The sequence below is a fragment of the Heterodontus francisci genome, chromosome 11 (genome assembly GCF_036365525.1).
Source record: "Heterodontus francisci isolate sHetFra1 chromosome 11, sHetFra1.hap1, whole genome shotgun sequence".
Taxonomy (NCBI): Eukaryota; Metazoa; Chordata; class Chondrichthyes; order Heterodontiformes; family Heterodontidae; genus Heterodontus; species Heterodontus francisci.
This window is the reverse complement of record NC_090381.1, coordinates 32,077,473-32,100,264: the sequence shown is the minus strand read 5'-3', so window position 1 is coordinate 32,100,264 and position 22,792 is coordinate 32,077,473. Positions and strand designations below refer to the sequence as shown.

At 46.5% G+C, this 22,792-nt stretch overlaps 1 protein-coding gene across 3 annotated transcripts in view; it reads right to left on the bottom strand.

The window, feature by feature from the left end:
* yeats2 (YEATS domain containing 2) overlaps positions 1-22,792 on the bottom strand; it is a 228,750-nt gene that overhangs the window by 97,991 nt on the left and 107,967 nt on the right. For all 3 annotated transcript variants that reach the window (XM_068041935.1, XM_068041936.1, XM_068041937.1), the window contains 2 exons: positions 21,890-22,060; positions 19,789-20,044 (listed from right to left, as the gene is read on the bottom strand). In XM_068041935.1, the coding sequence (XP_067898036.1) occupies positions 19,789-20,044; positions 21,890-22,060 (427 nt within the window). The remainder of the gene's footprint in view (positions 1-19,788; positions 20,045-21,889; positions 22,061-22,792) is intronic.

Sequence of the window (22,792 nt, the reverse complement as noted above, 5' to 3'; positions counted from 1 at the left end):
GAGCATATCAACATTACAAAGGAGGAGGTGTTGGAGGTTTTGAAGCACATTAAGGTGGATAAATCCCCAGGGCCTGACCAGGTGTATCCTAGGATGCTATGGGAAGCAAGGGAGGAGATAGCTGGGGCCCTGGCAGAGATTTTTGTATTATCGTTAGCCACGGGTAAGGTACCGGAAGACTGGAGGATAGCTAATGTTGTGCCTTTATTTAAGAAGGGCAGCAGGGATAAGCCAGGGAACTACAGGCCGGTGAGCCTTACATCAGTGGTGGGAAAGTTATTGGAAGGGATTCTGAGAGACAGGATTTATATGCATTTGGAAAGGCATGGTCTGATTAGGGATCGTCAGCGTGGCTTTGTGCGTGGGAAATCATGTCTCACGAATTTGATTGAGTTTTTCCAGGAGGTGACCAAGAGGATTGATGAGGGCAGGGCGATGGACGTTGTCTACATGGACTTTAGCAAGGCCTTTGACAAGGTCCCGCATGGAAGGCTGGTCCAGAAGGTTCGAACACATGGGATCCAGGGTGAGCTAGCAAATTGGATACAAAATTGGCTTGGTGATAGGAGACAGAGGGTGGTAGTGGAGGGTTGTTTTTCAGATTGGAGGCCGGTGACCAGTGGTGTGCCGCAGAGATCGGTGCTGGGCCCTCTGTTGTTTGTCATATATATTAATGACTTGGATGTGAATGTAAGGGGCATAATTAGTAAGTTTGCAGATGACACCAAAATTGGTGGTGTAGTGGACAGTGAAGAAGGTTGTCTAAGGTTACAACAGGATACAGATAAACTGGGAAAGCGGGCAAGGGATTGGCAAATGGAATTTAACGCAGACAAGTGCGAAGTGATGCATTTTGGGAAGTTAAACCAGGGCAGGACATATATAGTGAATGGCAGGGCCCTGGGGAGTGTTGTTGAGCAGAGACCTTGGGGTGCAAGTACATAGTTTCCTGAAAGTGGCAACACAGGTAGACAGGGTGGTGAAGAAGGCATATGGCATGCTTGCCTTCATCGGCCGAGGCACTGAGTACAAGAGTTAGGACGTCACGTTACAGTTGTACATAACGGTGGTTAGGCCGCACTTGGAGTACTGTGTGCAATTCTGGTCGCCGCACTACAGGAAAGATGTGATTAAGCTAGAGAGGGTGCAGAAAAGATTCACAAGGATACTGTCAGGTTTGGAGGCTTGAGTTATAAAGAGAGGTTGGATAGGCTGGGTCTGTTTTCCCTGGAGCGAAGGAGGCTGAGAGGGGAAATGATCGAGGTATATAAGATTATGAGAGGCATAGATAGGGTAGATAGCCTGAGTCTGTTTCCCATGGTAGGGGTGACTAAAACTAGAGGGCATAGATTTAAGGTGAGAGGGAGGAGGTTTAAAGAGGATCAAAGGAGTAAATTTTTCATACAAATAATAGTGGGTATCTGGAATGAGCTGTCAGAGGAGGTGGTGGAGGCAGGAACAGTAGCGACATTTAAGAGGCATCTGGACTTGTACTTGAATGAGCAAGGCATAGAGGGATATGGAATTAATGCAGGCAGGTGGGATTAGTATAGATAGGCATTATGGTCGGCATGGACGTGGTGGGCCGAAGGGCCTGTTTCTCTGCTGTACGACTCTATGACTCTAAAAGATGTGTCTGGAGGAGGTGTGATAGCTGCCATCCGAACGCGAAGTAAAGGAAACAAGACAGAAACGAGAGAAAAACCAAACCAGCAAGCAAACACAAAACAAAATGGGGGGAAAGGATTGATCTAAAATTACTGAACTCAAAGTTGAGTCCAGAAGGCAGTAAAGTGCCCAGTTGAAAGATGAGGTGCTGTTCCTTTGAGCTTCATCGGAACACTGTAGCAGACCAAGAACATAAAGTTCCCTCCTCACTGTCCAAAGCCCCAAGCACTCCTTCCAAGTGAAACAGCTATTTTCTTGTACTTCTTTTAATTTAATATACTGTAATCACTGCTCACGTTGTGGTCGCCTATATACTGTAGAGAGCAAATGCAGACTGGGTGACCGCTTTGCAAAACACCTACGTTCATCCGCCTGTCATTTTAATTCTCCTTGTTCCCACTCTGACCTTTCTATCCTTGGCCTGCTATAGTGTTCCAAAAAAGCTCAACACAAACTCCAGGAACAGCACCTCATCTTTCGACTGGACACCTTACTAACTTATGGATTCAATATTGAGTTCAACAATTTTATATCAGCACCTCTGCCCCCATTTTGTTTCCTTGCTGGTTTGGTTTTTCTCTCGTTTCTCTCACTTTGCATTCAGACAGCAGCTATCCTGCCATTCACACCTCCTTTAGACACATCTTTAGTTTCTTTACTTATCCCATTACCACTCCCTTTGGCCTTGCACCATGAAACCTTTTGTCATTTAATCTCTCTTGCCCTCCACCCTATTACGGACCTTTCCTTTTGTTATTCTTCCACCCTCCCCTGCTTTCACTTGCACAAAACCTATTACATTTCTAACCTCTGCCAGTTCTGATGCAACCACACAGACCTGAAATGTTAACTCTGCTTCTCTCTGCACAGATGCTGCCGAGCATTTCCTGCACTTTCTGCTTTTACTTCAGATTTCCAGCACCTGCAGTATCTTGCTTTGTTTTTGTATCATTAGTAACAGTAATAATACTGGCCCATTCCTTATATACAAGTACCAGTTTTAATACCAGCTCCATAAATATATGAGTAACAGTAATGATACTGGCTCTTTATTTACACACACAGTTTAATAAATAACAAACCTCCCCCTTACTTATACACAACAAAGAAGTCATTTGATGGACATTCTTTAAAAGCAGGTTTGTTGAAGAGTTTTAATCACCAGAGGGTGCTGTTAGCTGATGGAAATCAGACTCCATGTCCTGCCCTTTTCTGTCTGCTAAATGTTGAACAATCTGACAGACCTAATCCCAAAGACACGTGCTCTGGGTCTTGTGACTGGCAGCATGCCAACCACAACAGTCTAACCACAGCCAAGTTGAAATGTGTTTACTGCCACTGACTCGGCAAGAACTGAACGTTTCATGACCTTTAAATTATCTTGACAAAATAAACAAAGCACATGTGCAGAAATGCAAAACATCTACAGGACAGAGTAATGGGTTATTGGGGAGCCCTTTAGAACCAGAAATCAGGCACCTGTTTAACACTTTCAATGAGAACTCAATGATTATCTGTTAACCATTGCCATTACCTTCACATAACTGACCGAGCACCTGCAGAAGGCTGCTTGCATTTCAACTCTAACCGATGGATGGATATTATAGACTATAAATATAAGAACTGTTTTATCTGTTGGCTTCACCAAAAGTGTGATTATCCATGATCTAGAGAAAAATGAAAGTCTAACTCAATGAACACTGGAACAGGAAAAAGCCCTTCAGGCCAATAAAAACCTTCACTTCTTCAAAAGATCAGCTTCACATACAAACCTTCTCATCCTGTCCCTCAATCCATTCTCTCTCCAGAAGTGCATCTAAATGTTACTTGATCCCAACAGAGAGCTCACTGGTCCGCATTGGAACAGAGAGCTCAGTTGTCAGTGTTGGTCCAGACAGTTCACAGGTCAGCGTCGGCCCAGACAGCCCACTGGTCAGCGTCGGCCGAAACAGCCCACTGGTCAGCGTCGGAACAGAGAGTTCACTGGTCAACGTCGGCCCAGAGCCCACTGGTCAGCGTCGGCCCAGACAGCCCATTGGTCAGCGTCGGCCCAGACAGCCCACTGGTCAGCGTCGGAACAGAGAGCCCACTGGTCAACGTCGGCCCAGAGAGCCCACTGGTCAACGTCGGCCCAGAGAGCCCACTGGTCAGCGTCGGAACAGAGAGTTCACTGGTCAGCGTCGGAACAGAGAGTTCACTGGTCAGCGTCGGAACAGAGAGTTCACTGGTCAGCGTCGGCCCAGAGAGCCCACTCGTCTGTGTTGCCCAGAGAGCCAACTCGTCTGTGTTGCCCAGAGAGCTCACTGCTCAGTGCTGGAACAGAGAGTTCACTGGTCAGCGTCGGCCCAGAAAACTCGCTGGTCAGCGTCGGCCCAGAAAACTCGCTGGTCAGCGTCGGAACAGAGAGTTCACTGGTCAGCGTCGGAACAGAGAGTTCACTGGTCAGCGTCGGAACAGAGAGTTCACTGGTCAGCGTCGGCCCAGAGAGCCCACTCGTCTGTGTTGCCCAGAGAGCCAACTCGTCTGTGTTGCCCAGAGAGCTCACTGCTCAGTGCTGGAACAGAGAGTTCACTGGTCAGCGTCGGCCCAGAAAACTCGCTGGTCAGCGTCGGAACAGAGAGCTCGCTGGTCAGCGTCGGAACAGAGAGCTCGCTGGTCAGCGTCGGAACAGAGAGCTCGCTGGTCAGCGTCGGAACAGAGAGCTCGCTGGTCAGCGTCGGAACAGAGAGCTCGCTGGTCAGCGTCGGAACAGAGAGCTCGCTGGTCAGCGTCGGAACAGAGAGCTCGCTGGTCAGCGTCGGAACAGAGAGCTCGCTGGTCAGCGTCGGAACAGAGAGCTCGCTGGTCAGCGTCGGAACAGAGAGCTCGCTGGTCAGCGTCGGAACAGAGAGCTCGCTGGTCAGCGTCGGAACAGAGAGCTCGCTGGTCAGCGTCGGAACAGAGAGCTCGCTGGTCAGCGTCGGAACAGAGAGCTCGCTGGTCAGCGTCGGAACAGAGAGCTCGCTGGTCAGCGTCGGAACAGAGAGCTCGCTGGTCAGCGTCGGAACAGAGAGCTCGCTGGTCAGCGTCGGAACAGAGAGCTCGCTGGTCAGCGTCGGAACAGAGAGCTCGCTGGTCAGCGTCGGAACAGAGAGCTCGCTGGTCAGCGTCGGAACAGAGAGCTCGCTGGTCAGCGTCGGAACAGAGAGCTCGCTGGTCAGCGTCGGAACAGAGAGCTCGCTGGTCAGCGTCGGAACAGAGAGCTCGCTGGTCAGCGTCGGAACAGAGAGCTCGCTGGTCAGCGTCGGAACAGAGAGCTCGCTGGTCAGCGTCGGAACAGAGAGCTCGCTGGTCAGCGTCGGAACAGAGAGCTCGCTGGTCAGCGTCGGAACAGAGAGCTCGCTGGTCAGCGTCGGAACAGAGAGCTCGCTGGTCAGCGTCGGAACAGAGAGCTCGCTGGTCAGTGTCGGAACAGAGAGCTCGCTGGTCAGTGCTGGAACAGAGAGCTCGCTGGTCAGTGTTGGAACAGAGAGCTCGCTGGTCAGTGTTGGAACAGAGAGCTCGCTGGTCAGTGTTGGAACAGAGAGCTCACTGGTCAGTTTTGGAACAGCGATTTCACAGGTCAGTGTTGGTACAAAGAGCTCACTGGTCAGTGTTGGAACAGAGATTTCACAGGTCAGTGTTGGTACAAAGAGCTCACTGGTCAGTGTTGGAACAGAGAGCTCGCTGGTCAGCGTTGGTACAAAAAGCTCACTGGTCAGTGTTGGAACAGAGAGCTCGCTGGTCAGCGTTGGAACAGAGAGCTCGCTGGTCAGCGTTGGAACAGAGAGCTCGCTGGTCAGCGTTGGAACAGAGAGCTCGCTGGTCAGCGTTGGAACAGAGAGCTCGCTGGTCAGCGTTGGAACAGAGAGCTCGCTGGTCAGCGTTGGAACAGAGAGCTCACTGGTCAGCGTTGGTACAAAAAGCTCACTGGTCAGCATTGGAACAGAGAGCTCACTGGTCAGCGTTGGAACAGAGAGCTCACTGGTCAGTTTTGGAACAGAGATTTCACAGGTCAGTGTTGGAACAAAGAGCTCACTGGTCAGTGTTGGGCTAGAACAGTGAAGCTATCAGCCTCAGTCCTGCTCTCTTAAAATTAGAAGTTGTTTCTAGTGTAATAAAGAAAAATAGCTGTGACAAAAAGGCAAAAAAATCAAAAAAAACATTAAAAAAGTAATTAGAAAAACAAACCAAGGAATGTACATTTAGTCCTGTGACTAAGGGAACTTCAGAAAGATGCAAACTTTGGTTTTCGTTGGCAGTGTCCAAATACATCTGTTGAGGGAAGAACACTCATGGTTGGGCTGCGTTGAGCACTCCAAAAGAGCTGGACAACATTGGAAACAGCACACCTATTTCCTTGATACCAACATGTGCTGGTGTGATGGATGTCCCGGGGAGATGGAAGCCCCATGCGCCCATCACAGATGACATACAATCAGTGTCTTGGGAAATTAGTAAACATTTTGTTCAGAAATCCCAAGCTCTTTAACAGGAACACAATAGATAGCTCCCAGGCACATGTGCAAATAGCGCAAGTGGAAAGCTAACACCAACGGGGTGTTTCAATTTAGCACTGAGGCAGTGAATGGCAAGCCCCATTTGGAGTGCCTGCTTGTTTGTGCTTGTCAAGACTTCAAAACCTGCAGCCAGGCCCGGCAAGAAATGAGCTGTTCGACAAAGGAAGCAAGTGTCGCATAATGCAGCAGCATGGAAACTCCAGCTTGCGGTGGGGATTGACTGTGTGTTTGTGAGAAAGCTGTGGGACGGGGGAATAAAACTCCAGTGGCCCCCTCAAATCGTTAGCTGTTTCTTCCTCTCCACACCCCCTGGCTTAAGAGTGAAGAGCTCTACTGATTCATGAAGTAACTCGACAATCCTTCGGTAACATCAACACCGAGTTCAACAGCAGGCTTTAATTTCAGAATCAAGCTGGTTCTGTGACAGGACTGCTGCTTTTACAGATACAGATTGGCAAGAGATTTCAAAGGAAATCTTTTGTAAAAAGTACTGCAGGATTTTACCGTAAACACCTATTAGGGATTGAGAAGAAACTGTGTCATCCAGGCCCATCAAAAATCATGGCCAAGTTTATTTTGTTAAAGTCTCTCCAGGGTCGACTTGGACATTAATTGCATCTCCTGTTAGTGACAGCTCAAAACCACTGAGCAGCAAAGGAGCCCTCTCCCTGGATCGCTGCTCTCTCTCCCCACCCATTCTTTCTTTTTTGTTATTTGCTACAGTCCTTTACTGTTCTCTCCCCATTTCCCTGTTCCTCCCAGTGGTTCTCCCCATTTCCCTCCATTACATTCCCTATTCTGCTGTTTCTCTCCCTGTTCCTCTCCTACTCCCATGATTTCTCCCTGTTCCTCAATGACAGCTCTTGCTTCCCTACCATTTCAATGATCTCCAATCTCTTATAAACATTTTACCTTAGCTGTACATTGAATCTCTCTTCAAGTCTTTTGTGAATAGCTTCATAACAAGATTGGGAAAGAAACAGAATGTATGCAACATAGAAACTCTGGCTCACTCTGAAAAGTTAATCAATATATCTAACTCCTCCTGTATCTAGCCTGGGAACGTTTGATGGGACAGTGCAGAGGGAGCTTTACTCTATCTAACTTTGCTGCTCTAGATGCTAATTCTGTCATAGTTCCCCATTAAGTACTGACTTGTTCACTACAGTGAGCAAAGAAACTTGGTAATAATGTACATAACCTTGAAGTTACAGGCTGTTGAAAGCAGATACTGTAGTATGGCTTGCCAACACTTTCTAATTGACAACTGAATTAAATATAAATCCTGTGCTGATGTGGAGGTTCCCAATAACCAAGCAGTAATAGTATCAAAAGTGCGAGACCCTTTGTGAGATGACCACATTGCTTCAGTGGGATAGGCAGACAGTGGGAGTCAGTATACTCCACAGGCATAGCAGAGAAGCACAAAAAAAGCACTTCATGTATGTTGATGACACCCAGCTCTACCTCATCACCGCCTCTCTCAACCTCTCCAATGTCTCTGAATTGTCAGACTAGTTGTCCAACATCCAATACTGGATCAGCAGAAATGTCCTCCACCTAAAATTGGGAAGATCAAAGCCAATGTCTTCGGTCCCTGCCACAAACACCCTTCCATAGCTACCAATTCCATCTGTCTTTCTGTAAACAGTCTGAGGCTGAACTAGACTGGAAGCAACCTTGGTGTTGTATCTGACACTGAGATGAGCTTCTGACCACATATCCGCACCATCAGTAGGTAAACTTCCCAATTTTAAAATTCTCATATAAAAACAAGAAATGCTGGAAATACTCAGCAGGTCTGGCAGCATCTGTGGAGAGAAAAGCAGAGTTAACGTTTCAGGTCAGTGACCCTTCTTCAGAACTGGCAGTGGCTAGAAATGTAATCCCTCCCAGAACCATGACAGGGTTCCCCTTGTCCTTACTTTCCACCCCACCAACCTCCACATACAAAGGGTCATCCTCTGCCATTTCCGCCACCTCCAGCGTCATGCCACTACCAAACGCATCTTCCCCTCCCCTCCCCCGTCAGCATTCTGAAGGGATCATTCCCTCACAACACCCTGGTCCACTCCTCCATTAACCCCACCACCTCATGCCCTTCCCCTGCAATCGCAGAAGGTGCAATACCTGCCCATTTACCTCCTCTCTCCTCACTATCCAAGACCCCAAACACTTCTTTCAGGTGAAGCAGTGATTTACTTGTACTTCTTTCAATGTAGTATACTGTATTCGCTGCTCACAATGTGGTCTCCTCTACATTGGGGAGACCAAACCGCTTTGCGGAACACTTCTACTCAATCTGAAACCATGACCCCGAACTTCCAGTTGCTGGCCATTTCAACACTCCCCCCTGTTCTCATGCTCACATCTCTGTCCTGGGATTGCTGCAGTGTTCCAGTGAACATCAACGCAAGCTCGAGGTACAGCACCTCATTTACTGATTAGGGCATGCTACAGCCTGCCGGACTGAACAGCAGGGGGAGGGTGAACAGCCAGTGGTTGTGGTACACATTGGTACAAACGACAGAGGTAAAAAAAAAAAGGATGAGGTCCGAAAAGCAGAATATAGGGAGCTAGGAAGTAAGTTGAAAAGACCTCAAAGGTAGTGATCACAGGATTACTACCAGTGCCACGTGCTAGAGTAGAAATAGCAGGATATATCAGATGAATACGTGTCTGAAGAGATGGTGTGAGAGGGAGGGTTTCAATTCCTGGGGCATTGGGACCAGTGCTGGGGAAGGTGGGACCAGTACAAACTGGACGGATTACACCTGGGCAGGACCGGAACTGATGTGCTCGGGGGAGTATTTGCTAGAGTGGTTGGGGAGGGTTTAAACTAAAATGGCAGGGGGATGGGAACCTTTGCAAGGAGTCAGAAGAGGGGGGATTCAAAGACACGAACAAAAGACATTAAGGGGAATAAGAAAAGTGATAGGCAGAGAAATCAAGGGCCAGAATCAAAAAGGGCCACAGTGAAAAATAGTTGGAAGGGGACAAGTAATGTTAAAAAGACAAGCCTTAAGCCTTTGTGCCTTAACGCGCGGAGCATTCGCAATAAAGTGGATGAATTAATCGCGCAAATAGATGTAAACGGGTATGATATAGTCAGGATTACAGACATGGCTGCAAGGTGACCAGGGATGGGAAATGAACATCCAGGGATATTCAGTATTTACGAAGGACAGACAAAAAGTGGTGGAGTTGCATTGCTGGTTAAAGAGGAAATTAACACAATAGTGAGGAAAGATATTAGCTCTGACGATGTGGAATCTGTATGGGTAGAGCTGAGAAACACTAAGGGGCAAAAAACCTTAGTGGGTGTTGTATATAGACCCCCATACTGTAGTGGTGATGTTGGGAATGGCATTAAACAGGAAATTGGAGATGCATGCGATAAAGGAACATCTGTAATTATGGGTGACGTTAATCTGCATATAGATTGGGCAAATCAAATTAGTCACAATACCATAGAGGAGGAATTCTTGGAATTTATACAGGATGGTTTTCTGGACCAATATGTCGAGGAAACAATGAGAGAAGAGGCCAACCGAGACTGGGTATTGTGTAATGAGAGAGGAATAATTGACAATCTAGTGGTGCGAGACCCCTTGGAGATGAGCGACCATAATATGATAGAATTCTTCATCAAGGTGGAGAGTGACGTAGTTGATTCTGAGACTAGGGTCCTGAATCTTAGTAAAGGAAACTAGGAAGGTATGAGGCGCGAATTGGCCATGACGGATTGGGAAATTTAACTTAAAGAGATGACGGTGGATAGACAATGGCAAACATTTAAAGAGCGCATGGATGAACTGCAACGATTGTTTATCCCTGTCTGGCGCAAAAGTAAAATGGGAAAGGTAGCCAACCCATGGCTTGCAAGGGAAATTAGAGATAGCATTAGATCCAAGGAACAGGCATATAAATTTGCGAGGAAAAACAACAGACATGAGGATTAGGAGCAGTTTAGAATTCAGCAAAGGAGGACCAAGGGATTGATTAAGAAGGGGAAAATAGAGTACGAGAGTAAGCTTGCGGGGAACATAAAAACTGACTGTAAAAGTTTCTATAGGTATGGGAAGAGAAAAAGATTGGTGAAGACAAATGTAGGACCCTTACAGTCAGAAACAGGGGAATTTATTATGGGGAATAAAGAAATGGCTGACCAACTAAATGCATACTTTGGTTCTGTCTTCACAAAGGAGGACACAAATATCATACCAGAAATTTTGGGGAACACAGGGCTTAGTGAGAGAGAGGAACTGAAAGAAATCAGTATTAGTAGAGAAATGGTGTTGGGAAGGTTGATGGAATTGAAGGCTGATAAATCCCCAAGGCCTGATGGTATGCATCCCAGAGTACTTAAGGAAGTGGCCCTAGAAATAGTGGATGCATTGGTGGTCATCTTCCAAGATTCTATAGACTCTGGATCCTACAGATTGGAGGGTAGCTAATGTAACCCCACTATTTAAAGTGAGGTAGAGAGAAAGCAGGGAATTATAGACCAGTCAGCCTGACGTCGGTAGTGGGGAAAATTCTAGAGTCCATTATCAAAGATTTTATGGCAGAGCTCTTAGAGAACAGTGGTAGAATCGGGCAGAGTCAGCATGGATTTACGAAAGGGAAATCATGCTTGACAAATCTACTAGAATTCTTCGAGAATGTGTCTAATAGAGTTGATGAGGGGGAGCCTGCGGATGTGGTTTATTTGGACTTTCAGAAGGCTTTTGACAAAGTTCCACATAAGAGATGAGCATGTAAAATTAAAGCGCATGGGATTGGGGGTAGTGTATTGCGATGGATAGAAAATTGGTTGGGGGACAGGAAAGAAAGAGTAGGGATAAATGGGTCTTTTTCCGAATGGTAGGCAGTGACTAGTGGGGCACCGCAGCGATCGGTGCTAGGACCCCAGCTATTCACAATATACATTAATGATTTAGATGAGGGAACTAAATGTAATATCTCCAAATTTGCAAATGACACAAAACTGGGTGGGAGGGTGAGTTGTGAGGAGGATGCAGAGAGGCTTCAGGGTGATTAGGACAAGTTGAGTGAGTGGGCTAATGCATGGCAGATGCAGTATAATGTGGATAAATGTGAGGTTATCCACTTTGGTAGCAAAAACAGGAAGGCAGATTATCATCTGAACGGCTATAAACTGAGAGGGGGGAATATGCAGCGAGACCTGGGTGTTCTCGTACACCAGTCACTGAAGGTAAGCATGCAGGTGCAACAGGCGGTAAAAAAGGCAAATGGTATGTTGACCTTCATAGCGAGAGGATTCGAGTACAGGAGCAGGGAGGTCTTGCTGCAATTTTACAGGGCCTTGGTGAGGCCACATGTGGAATATTGTGCGCAATTTTGGTCTCTTTATCTGAGGAAGGATGTTCTTGCTATAGAGGGAATGCAGCGAAGGTTTACCAGACTGATTCCAGGGATGGTGGGACTGACGTATGAGGAGAGATTGAGTCGGTTAGGATTATATTCGCTGGAGTTTTGAAGAGTGAGGGGGGATCTCATCGAAACCTATAAAATTTGAACAGGACTTGACAGGGCAGATGCAGGAAGGATGTTCCCGATGGTGGGGGAGTGCAGAACCAGGGGTCATAGTCTAAGGATACGGGGTAAACCTCTCAGGACTGAGATGAGGAGAAATTTCTTCACCCAGAGAGTGGTCAGCCTGTGGAATTCGCTACCACAGAAAGCAGTTGAGGCCAAAACATTGTTTTCAAGCAGGAGTTCGATATAGCTCTTGGGTCTAAAGGGATCAAAGGGCATGGGGCGAAAGTGGGAACAGGCTACTGAGCTGGTTGATCAGCCATGATCATAATGAATGGCGGAGCAGGTTCGAAGGGCCGAATGGCCTACTCCTGTTCCTGTTTTCTATGTTTCTATGAACATTGAGTTCAATAATTTCAGAGCATGACAGACCTACCCCCCTTTTTTTATTTTTAGTTATTTTTTCTTTTTTCCGTTTTTATGTGTTTATTTTATTTTCATTTGTTTAGTTTGTTTCTACTGTGCCTACCCACCGTTTCACTTTTGTGCTTGCGGCCAGGCTGTTCAGTTTTCTGTCAATTAACACCCTCCCTGTACTAACGCTTTGTCTTTCACCACACCATGAACATACCGTTTCCCTTTGCTCCATGACCTTCTGGTCAGCTATTCTGTGACCTAGTCCTATCAACACCTTCTCTTTTGTTATCTCTTGCCCCACCCCCGCTTTACTTGCTTCAAACCTATTACATTTCTAGCCTCTGCCAGTTCTGATGAAGGGTCACTGACCTGAAACGTTAACTCTGCTTCTCTCTCCACAGATGCTGCCAGACCTGCTGAGTATTTCCAGCAATTCTTGTTTTTATTTCAGATTTCCAGCATCTGTAGTATTTTGCTTTCATTTAAAATTCTCATCCTTGTTTTCAAGTCCCTCCATGGCCTCTCCCCTCCCAATCACTGTAACCTTCAGTATTACAACCAATGAGATTTCTGCTCTCCTCCCATTCTGGCCTCTTGCACATTTCTGTTTTTAACCTCTACCACTGTAGCCTTGCCTTCAGCGGTCGATACCCTAAGCTCTGGAATTCCATTTATAAACCTTTCTACCTCTCGCTCCTTTAAGACACTCCTTAAAACTCTTCGACTAAGCTTTTGGTCATTTGCCCTGGTGAGAGAGAAAAAATTACTTCCCTTTGGAAATCAGATTTTCTTTATTGAGAATATGGACAGTATTTCTTTAGGACATTCAGGAATTGTAATGGGGTAATTGTTCTGCAGTTAACACCAAGCTTTCAAAGCTGACTGCTGCAGTGAGCATAATCTGTGACTACAATGTCTGTAATTCGATTGATGTTTCCTTTGGACTGGTTTTGAAACTAAAAAACAAGGATCTCTGTTAATGATAGGCACACTCCCAAGGCATGCTGCTGCCAATGACGTCATCACTTTAAAAGAGGTCACAACAGCAAACATCTGTCCACAGGCTAACACAATTATCTGTTTGTACGCCCTCTGACGTTTGAACAAAAACAAAAGCACACAACACAAGAGGGATAGCAGGCTATTCCACAAGTGACCTCACAGCTCAGGAGGGAGTCACCAAGCCTTTGGCATGAGTTCAAAAAAACAACATTCCATTTCTCTCTCAAGTCAGTAAAATGATGAAGAAGGAATTTCACGTCCATTGGTAGTAGGAACGACCAAGAGATTTAACCCTTTATATCATTAATAATACTCTAATATAATTACCGCCCTGCTGAGGCTGGCAGATAGAATTGAGAAACACACTGACTGTCCCCCACCAAGTCATACCCCTTGGGAATGAGGTCAAATTCAAGTGGAGTTTAAAGGGGCAGAAATCTGAAGCATCAGGAACAGAGACTACTTGCTCACAATTCCCTGGCTCCAGTGTGACATCAAAAACAGGCCACATGCTAGTCCTTGCCTGGGAATTATCGCCATGGTTTTCAAATCTGCAAGTAACACATCCTGCACATAACCTTGTTGCTGGTGATCAATCGCAAATTACATTCCAGTTATCTTGGAGAACCTTCCCCAACCCCTTCCCATCCGGAATCAGCTCAGCGAGGTACTGAGACATTAGATTTGACCCAGCTTATCTGACCTCAACCAGGGCTGCAGCAGAGGGGCTACAACTGGCCTCTAGGCTCCCTATCTTAGGAAGGGAGTAATCAGTTGTGGTTCCTGCACCCCACTGCTTTCTACTAATCCTTACTGGGAAGTTTGTGCGTGTGTGTGTGCGTGTGCACGAGTGAGTGTGAAAGAGAGAGTGTGTGTGTGAGAGGGAGAGTGCGAGAGCAATTGAATGGGGATCCATGTGATGCCTTCTGTGGTCGAATAGCCTCCATCACTCACTGGGCTCTTCCAAGAACAATGGACATGTGGCTGAAATGCCAGTGCCCATGGAATCGTGCTGAGCACAAATCAATGCATTCAAGACAGAAGAGTAGAAGAGGATAAAACTGGGGATAGACCATCTGTCAAATGTGTGGAGTTTTCTGACCGCTCTTCCTGGAGGTGTTGACTGGCGAATAAAAATCTACCTGTGTCAGCAGGTCTGTGCTAACTCCCCTAAATGGTCACTCTTGGTGCGTGAACCCTGACAATGGAGACAGGCACATCACAGCCAACCCAACCCCATCCTCAGCCAATATCAGCACGAGCACACTTCAGCAGGGGGCACCATTTGCTGAGCAGGAGCTGATTTTCCCTTCCCCACGTCCCTGAGGTAGAATCACTGAAGTTGATCACATCATTGCTGTGGAACTGAGTAAACACTGAGCAGGGCCCCTTACAAAACCACTTGCGGGGTGCTCCAATCACAGCTGATTGAAAATGCTGGCTCTATGACTCTGCTGATAGGACACTTTAACAAGATAAACAGCTCATTGGCACTGGTCTCCCAGAATACGAATTAAAACAGCAGCAGTTTACATGCGGCTTCAGAAGACACTAAGCCTGTGTTTGAGTGGGCTCGGTCATCACTCCATCAATATTTGAATGATATATGTGCAGGAGTTTTATACAGTAGCACACCATACATGTAACATGTATGAAGACAGGTTATATAATACATATAAATATATGTATAAGCCAAATAATTATACACACTGAAATATTATATGGACAGAATGTTTGCCTCTACGTACTATATATTACTGGAAAACCTTCAGTGGAATTGCTTGTGAAGAACTGAAAGATATGTTATTTTGTAATGTCAGGAGCACTGTAGCATGGATCAGGCAATTTATTAGAATATAGTTGACCACTTGCGGCAATGCTTAATGACAAAAGATATTATCGTGCTCTCTGTATGGTGGCTGTGGACTTTTCTCATTGTGATGCGTGCATGTGTGTGCGTTATCATCTGTTTGTGCCCATCACACCTCTTGGAAGAAGCACTGAGGGTAGCAAGGGCACAGAATGCAGTCTGGGTAGGGGACTTCAATGCCCATCACCCCGAGTGGCTTGCTAGCAGCAGTAGTGACCAAGCCCTGAAAGACATATCTGCTGGACAGGGCCTGTGGGGGGTGGTGAGAGCCAACAAGAGGGAAAAATCTACTGAGCTCATCCTCTCCAAGCTATCTATTACAGAAGCATCTGTCCATAACAGTACTGGTAGGAGTGACTATATCATAGTCCTTCTGGAAACAAAGTCCTGTCTTTACACTGAGGAGATCATCCATCGTATGGGTGGAACTATCACCGTACTAAAACAGATAGATTCAGATCAGATCTAGCAACTCCAAATGGGCATCCAAGAGGCACTGTGGGCCATCAGCAACATCAGAATTGTACTCAATCACAATCTGTACTCTCATGGCCTGGCATATCCCTCATTCTACCATTACCATCAAACCAGGGGACCAACTCTGATTCAATGAGGAGTGTAAGAGAACATGCCATGAGCAACACCAGGCATACCTAAAAATGAGATGCCAACCTGGTGAAGCTACAACACAGGACTGCACGCATACTAAACAGCAGAAGCAGCATGCTGTAGATTGAGCTAAGCGACTCCACAACCAATATCAAATCTTGCAGTCCTGCCACATCCAGTCATGAATTGTAGTGGACAATTGAACAACTAACTGGAGGAAGAGGCTCCCATCGCCCTCCTCAAAGACAGTGGAGCCCAGCACGTCAGTGCAAAAGACAAGACTGAAGCATTTGCAACCATCTTGAAAGTGCCAAGTAGATGATCCATCTATGCTTCCTCCTGAGGTCCCCACCATCATAGAAGCCAGTCTTCAGTCAATTTGATTCACTCTACGTCATGTCAAGAAACAGCTGAATGCACTGGATACAGCAAAGGCTATGGATCGCGACAGCATCCCGGCTGTCCTACCGAAGACTTGAGTCCAGAACAAGCCACGCCCCCTAGCTAAGCTCTTCCAGTACAGCGCCACCACTGGCATCTACCCGACAATGTGGAAAATTGCCCAGGTATATCCTGTCCACAAAAAGGAAAAATCCAATCCGGCCAATTACCGCACTATCAGTCTACTCTCGATCATCAGAAAAGTGATGGAAGGTGTCATTGACAGTGCTATCAAGTGGCACTGACTCACCAATAACCTGCTCACTGATGCTCAGTTTGGGTTCCACCACGGCCACTCGGCTCCTGACCTCGATAAAGCCTTGGTCCAAATATGGATAAAAGAGCTGAATTACAGAGGTGAGGTGAGAGTGACTGCCCCTGACACCAAGGCAGCATTTGACAGAGTATAGCATCAAGGAGCCCTAGCAAAATTGAAGTCAACAGAAATCAGGAAGGAAACTCTCCACTGGTTGTAGTTGTACCTAGCACGAAGGAAGATGGTTGTGGTTGTTGGAGGCCAATCATCTCAGCCCCAGGACATCGCTGCAGGAGTTCCTCAGGGTAGTGTCCTAGGCCCAATCATCTTCAGCTGCTTCATCAATGACCTTCCCTCCACCATAAGGTCACAAGATGTTTGCTGATGATTCCACAGTGTTAAGTAACTTCTGATACTGAATCAGTCCATGTTTGCATGCAGCAAGACCTGGATAACGTTTCGGCAAGGTCTGGTAAGTGGCAAGTAACATTACTGTCACACAAGTGCCAGTTAATGACCACCTGCAATAAGAGAGAATCTAACCATCTCCCCTTGACATTCAGTGACATTACCATCGCTGAATTAAAGTGCGGCTACCCGACCGGAACCCGACCAGACCCAACGACAAGTGTTGGGTTCGGGTCGGGTCGGGTCTCTCTTCCAGGTCCAGCGTTCGGGCTCGGATCAGGTTGGGCTGGACGTGGACAGCGCTGCGTTGCTCCGCACTCTGCAGTAAAGCCTGGCTACCTGACCAAACCCGACTATAAGTGTCGGGTTCGGGTCGGGCATTTAAAAAAATTAAAAGACTCGGGCCCGGGCCGGGTTCAGATTGGCTGTTGTCAGGTTGGGCCCGGGTCAGGTTTTAATTTTATACCTGATCCAGGCTTTATGCTGAATCCACTATGATCAACATCCTGAGGGTTACCATTGACCAGAAACTGAACTGCAGTAGCCATATAAATACCGTGGCTACAAGAGCAAGTCAGAGGCTGGGAATTCTGCAGCGAATAACTCACCTTCTGATTCCCCAAAGCTTCCACCATCTACAAGGCACAAGTCAGGAGTGTGATGGAATACTCTCCACTTGCCTGGATGGGTGCAGCTCCAACAACACTCAAGAAGCTCGACACCATCCAGGACAAAGCAGCCCGCTTGATCGACATATCATCAACCACCTTAAAAATTCACTCCCTCCACCACCGGTGCACAGTGGCCGCAGTCTATACCATCTACAAGATGCATTGTAGCAACTCTCCAAGGCTCCTTTGACAGCACTTTCCAAACCCACAACCTCTACCACCTAAAAGGACAAAGGCAGCAGATGCATTTGAACACCACAACCTACAAATTTCCCTCCAAGTCACACACCTTCCTTTCTTGGAACTATATCACCTTTCGTTCATTGTTGCTTGGTCAAAATTCTGGAACTCCCTCCCCATCAGCTCTGTTGGTGTACTGCATGAATTGCAGTGGTTCAAGGCATCGGCTCACCAACACCTTCACAATGGCAACTGGGGATGAACAATAAATGCTCACCTTGCCAGCAACAGTCACATCTCACGAACAAATAAACAAGTATTTCTCACCGTGTCCATCTCATTTTTCTCCCTTTGTTTTCTGTATTGCAACAGTGTCTTTGTATCGCTCTCACACACACTGCTTTATTGATGTACTCAATCTCATCTTTTTTTAAGGCTTGGGGTACAGTTTATGACAAGAGGTATCAAATGCCAGGATGGAGGATGGTACCGGGATGGGAAGACTGTCAATCTGCTATTCAAGGAGGGCTCTGGAGACTGGGAGGGCTCAGAATATTGCACATGGAGGAAAACTGGGCAGGGATGGGCTCTGGAGGCAACCCTGACCATTGCTTTCGTATCCTTCCAGTAATGTAGTGCCTAAGTTGCACAAATACTCCAGCTGCAGCCTATTTATTATCCCAACCAATGTCATTATTTCTGCAATTCATTGATGTTAGCAGGAAGGGAAACAGGACTTGATATGTCTTTTACAGTAGGACCACCTGTTCGGTTAAATCTTCCCACCTAAATGAGTTTGGAGCATGAAGCACAGATCTGATTGACTTGAATAGAACTCCCAAATTGCTGAAGATAGCTGAACTAAATCAAACTTTTCAGCACTGATATGCCTTAAACTGTAAATGCATGTCACAACCACCAGTGTACAGCATTAAATATCTTATTGTATAAGTAGCAGCTGCCTCACAAAGAAACAACTAACGGTCTTTTCTGACAGGTTCCTCTCTGTAGTATGACACTTGGAGACACCAACTGATGGACCTCCTGCCACAGCACCAGGGGAGCTGGCGCCCCGACTACCACAGAACTCGGAGATTTTTTAGGGTCAGAATAACTTATTGACCACCCGCCTATGTCAACAAGCCTGGAAGGTGGGGGGGTTGGGGCAAGGGCTTTATGAGTTGGTGCTGGGGTTATCGACCTCAAATGACTATAGCAGAACATGGCCACTAGCTCTATGTTCTGGCCACAAAGTTGGCAATTTTTAAAAAGACTTGCCCTCGATACCATAGAATTATACAGCACTGAAGGGGGCTATACGGCCCATCGAGCCTGTGCTGCCTCCTTGAAACAGCTAATTAGTCCTGCTCCCCTACTCTTTTCCTATAGCCCTGCAATCAATTGCCCTGCCCTGCCCAATGTTTCTTTGGCCAGCGCTGGTTGGAATAGCTAACAATGGTGTCATTTAATCAAGGTCAGGCTGTGATGACTTACTCCTTTCTTTTGCAGGCCTCTCCTTCTGTCAAGAATGTTACAGCCAAAAACTTTAATGGTGACAAATATTTTTACGCATCCCATCTGTGCCAAGTGGTTACTGGCCCAAACACAAAGGAGTCAGAGGATGCAGAGCACAGCTGGGCTTTCCCAGTTTTCATTTTGAAAGGGCTTTTGCCAGAACCAAGTTCAAACATTATCTTGCAGACTGAGCTATGAAACACAATAAATATAACACTCAGGAAGGGTCATTTTGACTTTGGGTGAGGATGTAAAGCAGGCGATATGCAATCAGCCACTCGTTACACATCTTTCCTGAATTTCACTTCCATTGATTTCAATGAAAATTAGGAGAGATGTAGAATGGCCGGCTGAATCGATTTCGCCTGATTTACTGTTTCTCCCAAAGTCAAAATGACCCCCATGGTTTTGCATTTTGTTTTTGTAAATTCTCCAAGTGTGTGGAGAAAGAGTCCCTTTACATTTTCACCATAAACAACAGAGACTTTCTACTCCAGCAGAACTCAAGCAGCAGAAGTACAGCTAGCAGCAAACACCACCAAATATAATCCTGGTTCCCAGTCCTAGAGCTTCACCAACAATAAGCACTCATGACAGAAACGTGGTAGTCACCACGGAGGTCACGGTTATCCCATTAGAAAGAGCATTGCTGGTTAAAATCAGTCACTGAGAAACACTGCTTCAGAAGCAAAGGTGAGCGTCTGTCCCTACCTGAGCCTTGTGATCCTGATTTCTGAACTGCGGACAAACTCTGAGCCTTAGTGACCGCCTGCACAGGTTGAGCAACAATGGTCCCACTCGCTCCGCTCACCACAGCCTTCGCAACCCCTTGAGCCACAATCTGCTTCTGTCCAACAGCCCGAGCAACGGTGGTGCCTGGTTTGGCAACAATGATCTGCCCACCGCTCAGTGCCACTGCCTGCTTCACCACCGGCTGCAAAGCTGAACCCACTGGAATCCCAACCACCTGTGGACAAGCAAATCGCACTCTTAGTCACACAGAGCTGGCACCATTTGTACCCTCCAAACCAACAAGGATAGTGGAAATAACTAACAAATCCAATAAGGAATTCAGGAGAAACTTTCTTAGCCAGAGAGTGATTAGAATATCTAACTCACTACCAAAAGGAGTGGTTGAGGTGAATAGTATAGGTGTATTTTAGGGAAAGCTGGATAAACACATAAGGGCACAAGGAATACACGATTACCACGTAGGGTGAGATGAAGAGGATGGGAAGAGGCCCGTGTGGAGCACAAACATAGGCATGGACCAGTTGGGCTGAATGGCCTTTTCTGTGCTGTAAATACCATGTAATTCTATGAAATCTGAAACTTCCCCACCCGTCCCACCCCCAAAAGGCTGTGGTTTCTGGGGCACAACTGGGTTTTTCAAGACAAGGTCGACAGACTTTTGTTAGGCAAGGGTATCAAGAGGTTTGGAACAAAGGCAGGTAAATAGAGCTGAGGTGCATATCAGCCATGATCCAATTGAATGATGGAGCAGGCATACAGAGGCTGAATGTCCAACTCTTGTTCCTAACCCAACTGAACCTGTTGGGCAATGGTAAATTTACACAGGATAGTTTATTTGAGTTAAAGAGGGATGGAAATACCAGAGGATATGCAGATAACATAGAAAGGCAAAAAGATGTTAGAGATGGGGAGTCGTAGATTTCTCGATCAGTCTTTCAGAAACAGAGCTGGATGAATTCCTGAGAGTGGAAGATACCTCAAGTTGTTAAGGTCAGTGAGGGCTAAGCTGTGATTATTACTAGAGTTAATGCAGTCTCCTGGTGCACTGCTTGATTGCTTTTGGGGTCAGAGAAGACTTTCGCAGATTTTTCCCAAAATTGGGCTTGGGACTTTTTTCCCTGTTTTTTTCTGCCTCTCCCAGCAGATTGAGAAATATGGGAAAGGGTCAGTGGTGTAAGTAACTGCACCATTTATGGACAGGGGCAGTGGGAACACAATGAACCTGACGGGACTTTTCCTGTCCTTTCTCTTGGTTGCCTGCTTTAATTTACCCTCTTCTCTCCTCTCCTGAAAGCCAACTCCTGGTGGGATACAGGGTCCACAGGTGCCAAGCAGCCTCTAGTGCCTTGCCCAGAAGTAGCCATTATCGATGTAAGAGCCTGCAGTGAGTTTCTGCAGGCTAAATGACCATGGGGGCAACTAGAGCTGAGCCTGATCCAATCCTCACCCGATGTTCACATGTGTGCATTTTCCAGATGGGGAAATCACTTTTACTTTAAACGCTCAGGAGCAAAAATCCTGGCTGACTTTATGTTTGAAAAAATACAGTGAATGTATTAGGCCTTAATAGGAGGGTCTTTCAACAATCAAATCTCCAAACAATATCCTCAGCGATAATTATAATCCCAACTGTCTTTCCGCTTCCAGCCCAAAACACCTTGTTTTGAAAAGAATAAAATCGGAGGGTCCAGCATCAGAGCAATTCCTGAACTTGGCAATGTGAGGTCCTGAATTACAGGAGAATCTCAAGGTTGAGTATTTATCTACTGTGGTCCTTGGTTTTCCTGGAAGCCTGTTTTGGAATTGTTCCCATTTACAGGTGCCCCTTCTGTGGATCAGTGTATGCTTTTTAACTCAAGTGTATGACACCGGATGCATAACGTCAGTAGGGAAACTGCCTTTTAGGTGCAGGCTTCCCAAGTGCACTGAGTATCAGTGATGGCGTCAATCAGGTTGCTCTGTGATAAACGGGCTTCACTCTTGCGCTGCCCAGCAGGAGCAGGCCTTTTCTGCAGCCTGCTCATCACCACTCTATGAAATGTCACCTCTGAGAACATACCTTAGTCTGAGTGGCTCCTGCCCCGAGGCTGCTGCTGTGTTTCTGGGGGGAGACTGCAATCACCTGGCCACCCTTCACAGACACAAACTGCTGCACGGCCTGCTGCGTGGACACAGCTGTGACCCCCGACTGCTGGGCCACTGCTTCTCCTGGTTCCTGTTTGATGATGACCTACAAAGCACAGCCAGAAATCCTTTATTTAAGTGTACGGTGACAGCTCTCAGGAACAGAAAGTAAGGCACGTGTTTCAACTATTGCTAATAAGCTTCCAATAGGGACTGCCTGCTTTCCAGAGTATATCAACTTTCGCTCATTGTAGCCCCTCACTTTCTCATCCACCCCAGCAGTAGCTATATAACTCCTCTCAAAATGTCCAATGCATGGATAGTACATGTTGAGAGAAAAGATTCTAATGCTCGATATAATTCGCACTTCACCAGCATTTCGATTCTTGTAGCTTAACTGTTAATGGCTATCGGACTGCTGGTTAAAGAGAAAAGCAAGAAATTGCATAAGTCCCACAGTGATGAGAAAAATGACCCGATATTTTGTCTTTGGTTGTCTTGGTTACAGATGAATGTTGGCCAGGACACTGGGAAAATGCCTTGCTCTTCTAATAGTGGCATGGGATCTTTAACATCCCCCTGAACAGACAGAGTCTCAGTTCAGCACCTCATCCAAAAGACGACCCTTCGGGCAGTGCAGGACATCATACTCCACTGCAGTCCCCTCCTCCCATAGATGACTAATAAGCATCAATATCTGGTGAGTTTGCATTATTGTGATGCACATCCCTTTTTGGCTCACTGTTAAAGGATAAGTTAGTAATTATTCTGTTCCACTGAAACAAATAACGCACACTCTGGCCTCTGAGTCAGAAAGTTGTTGATTCAAGAAACATGG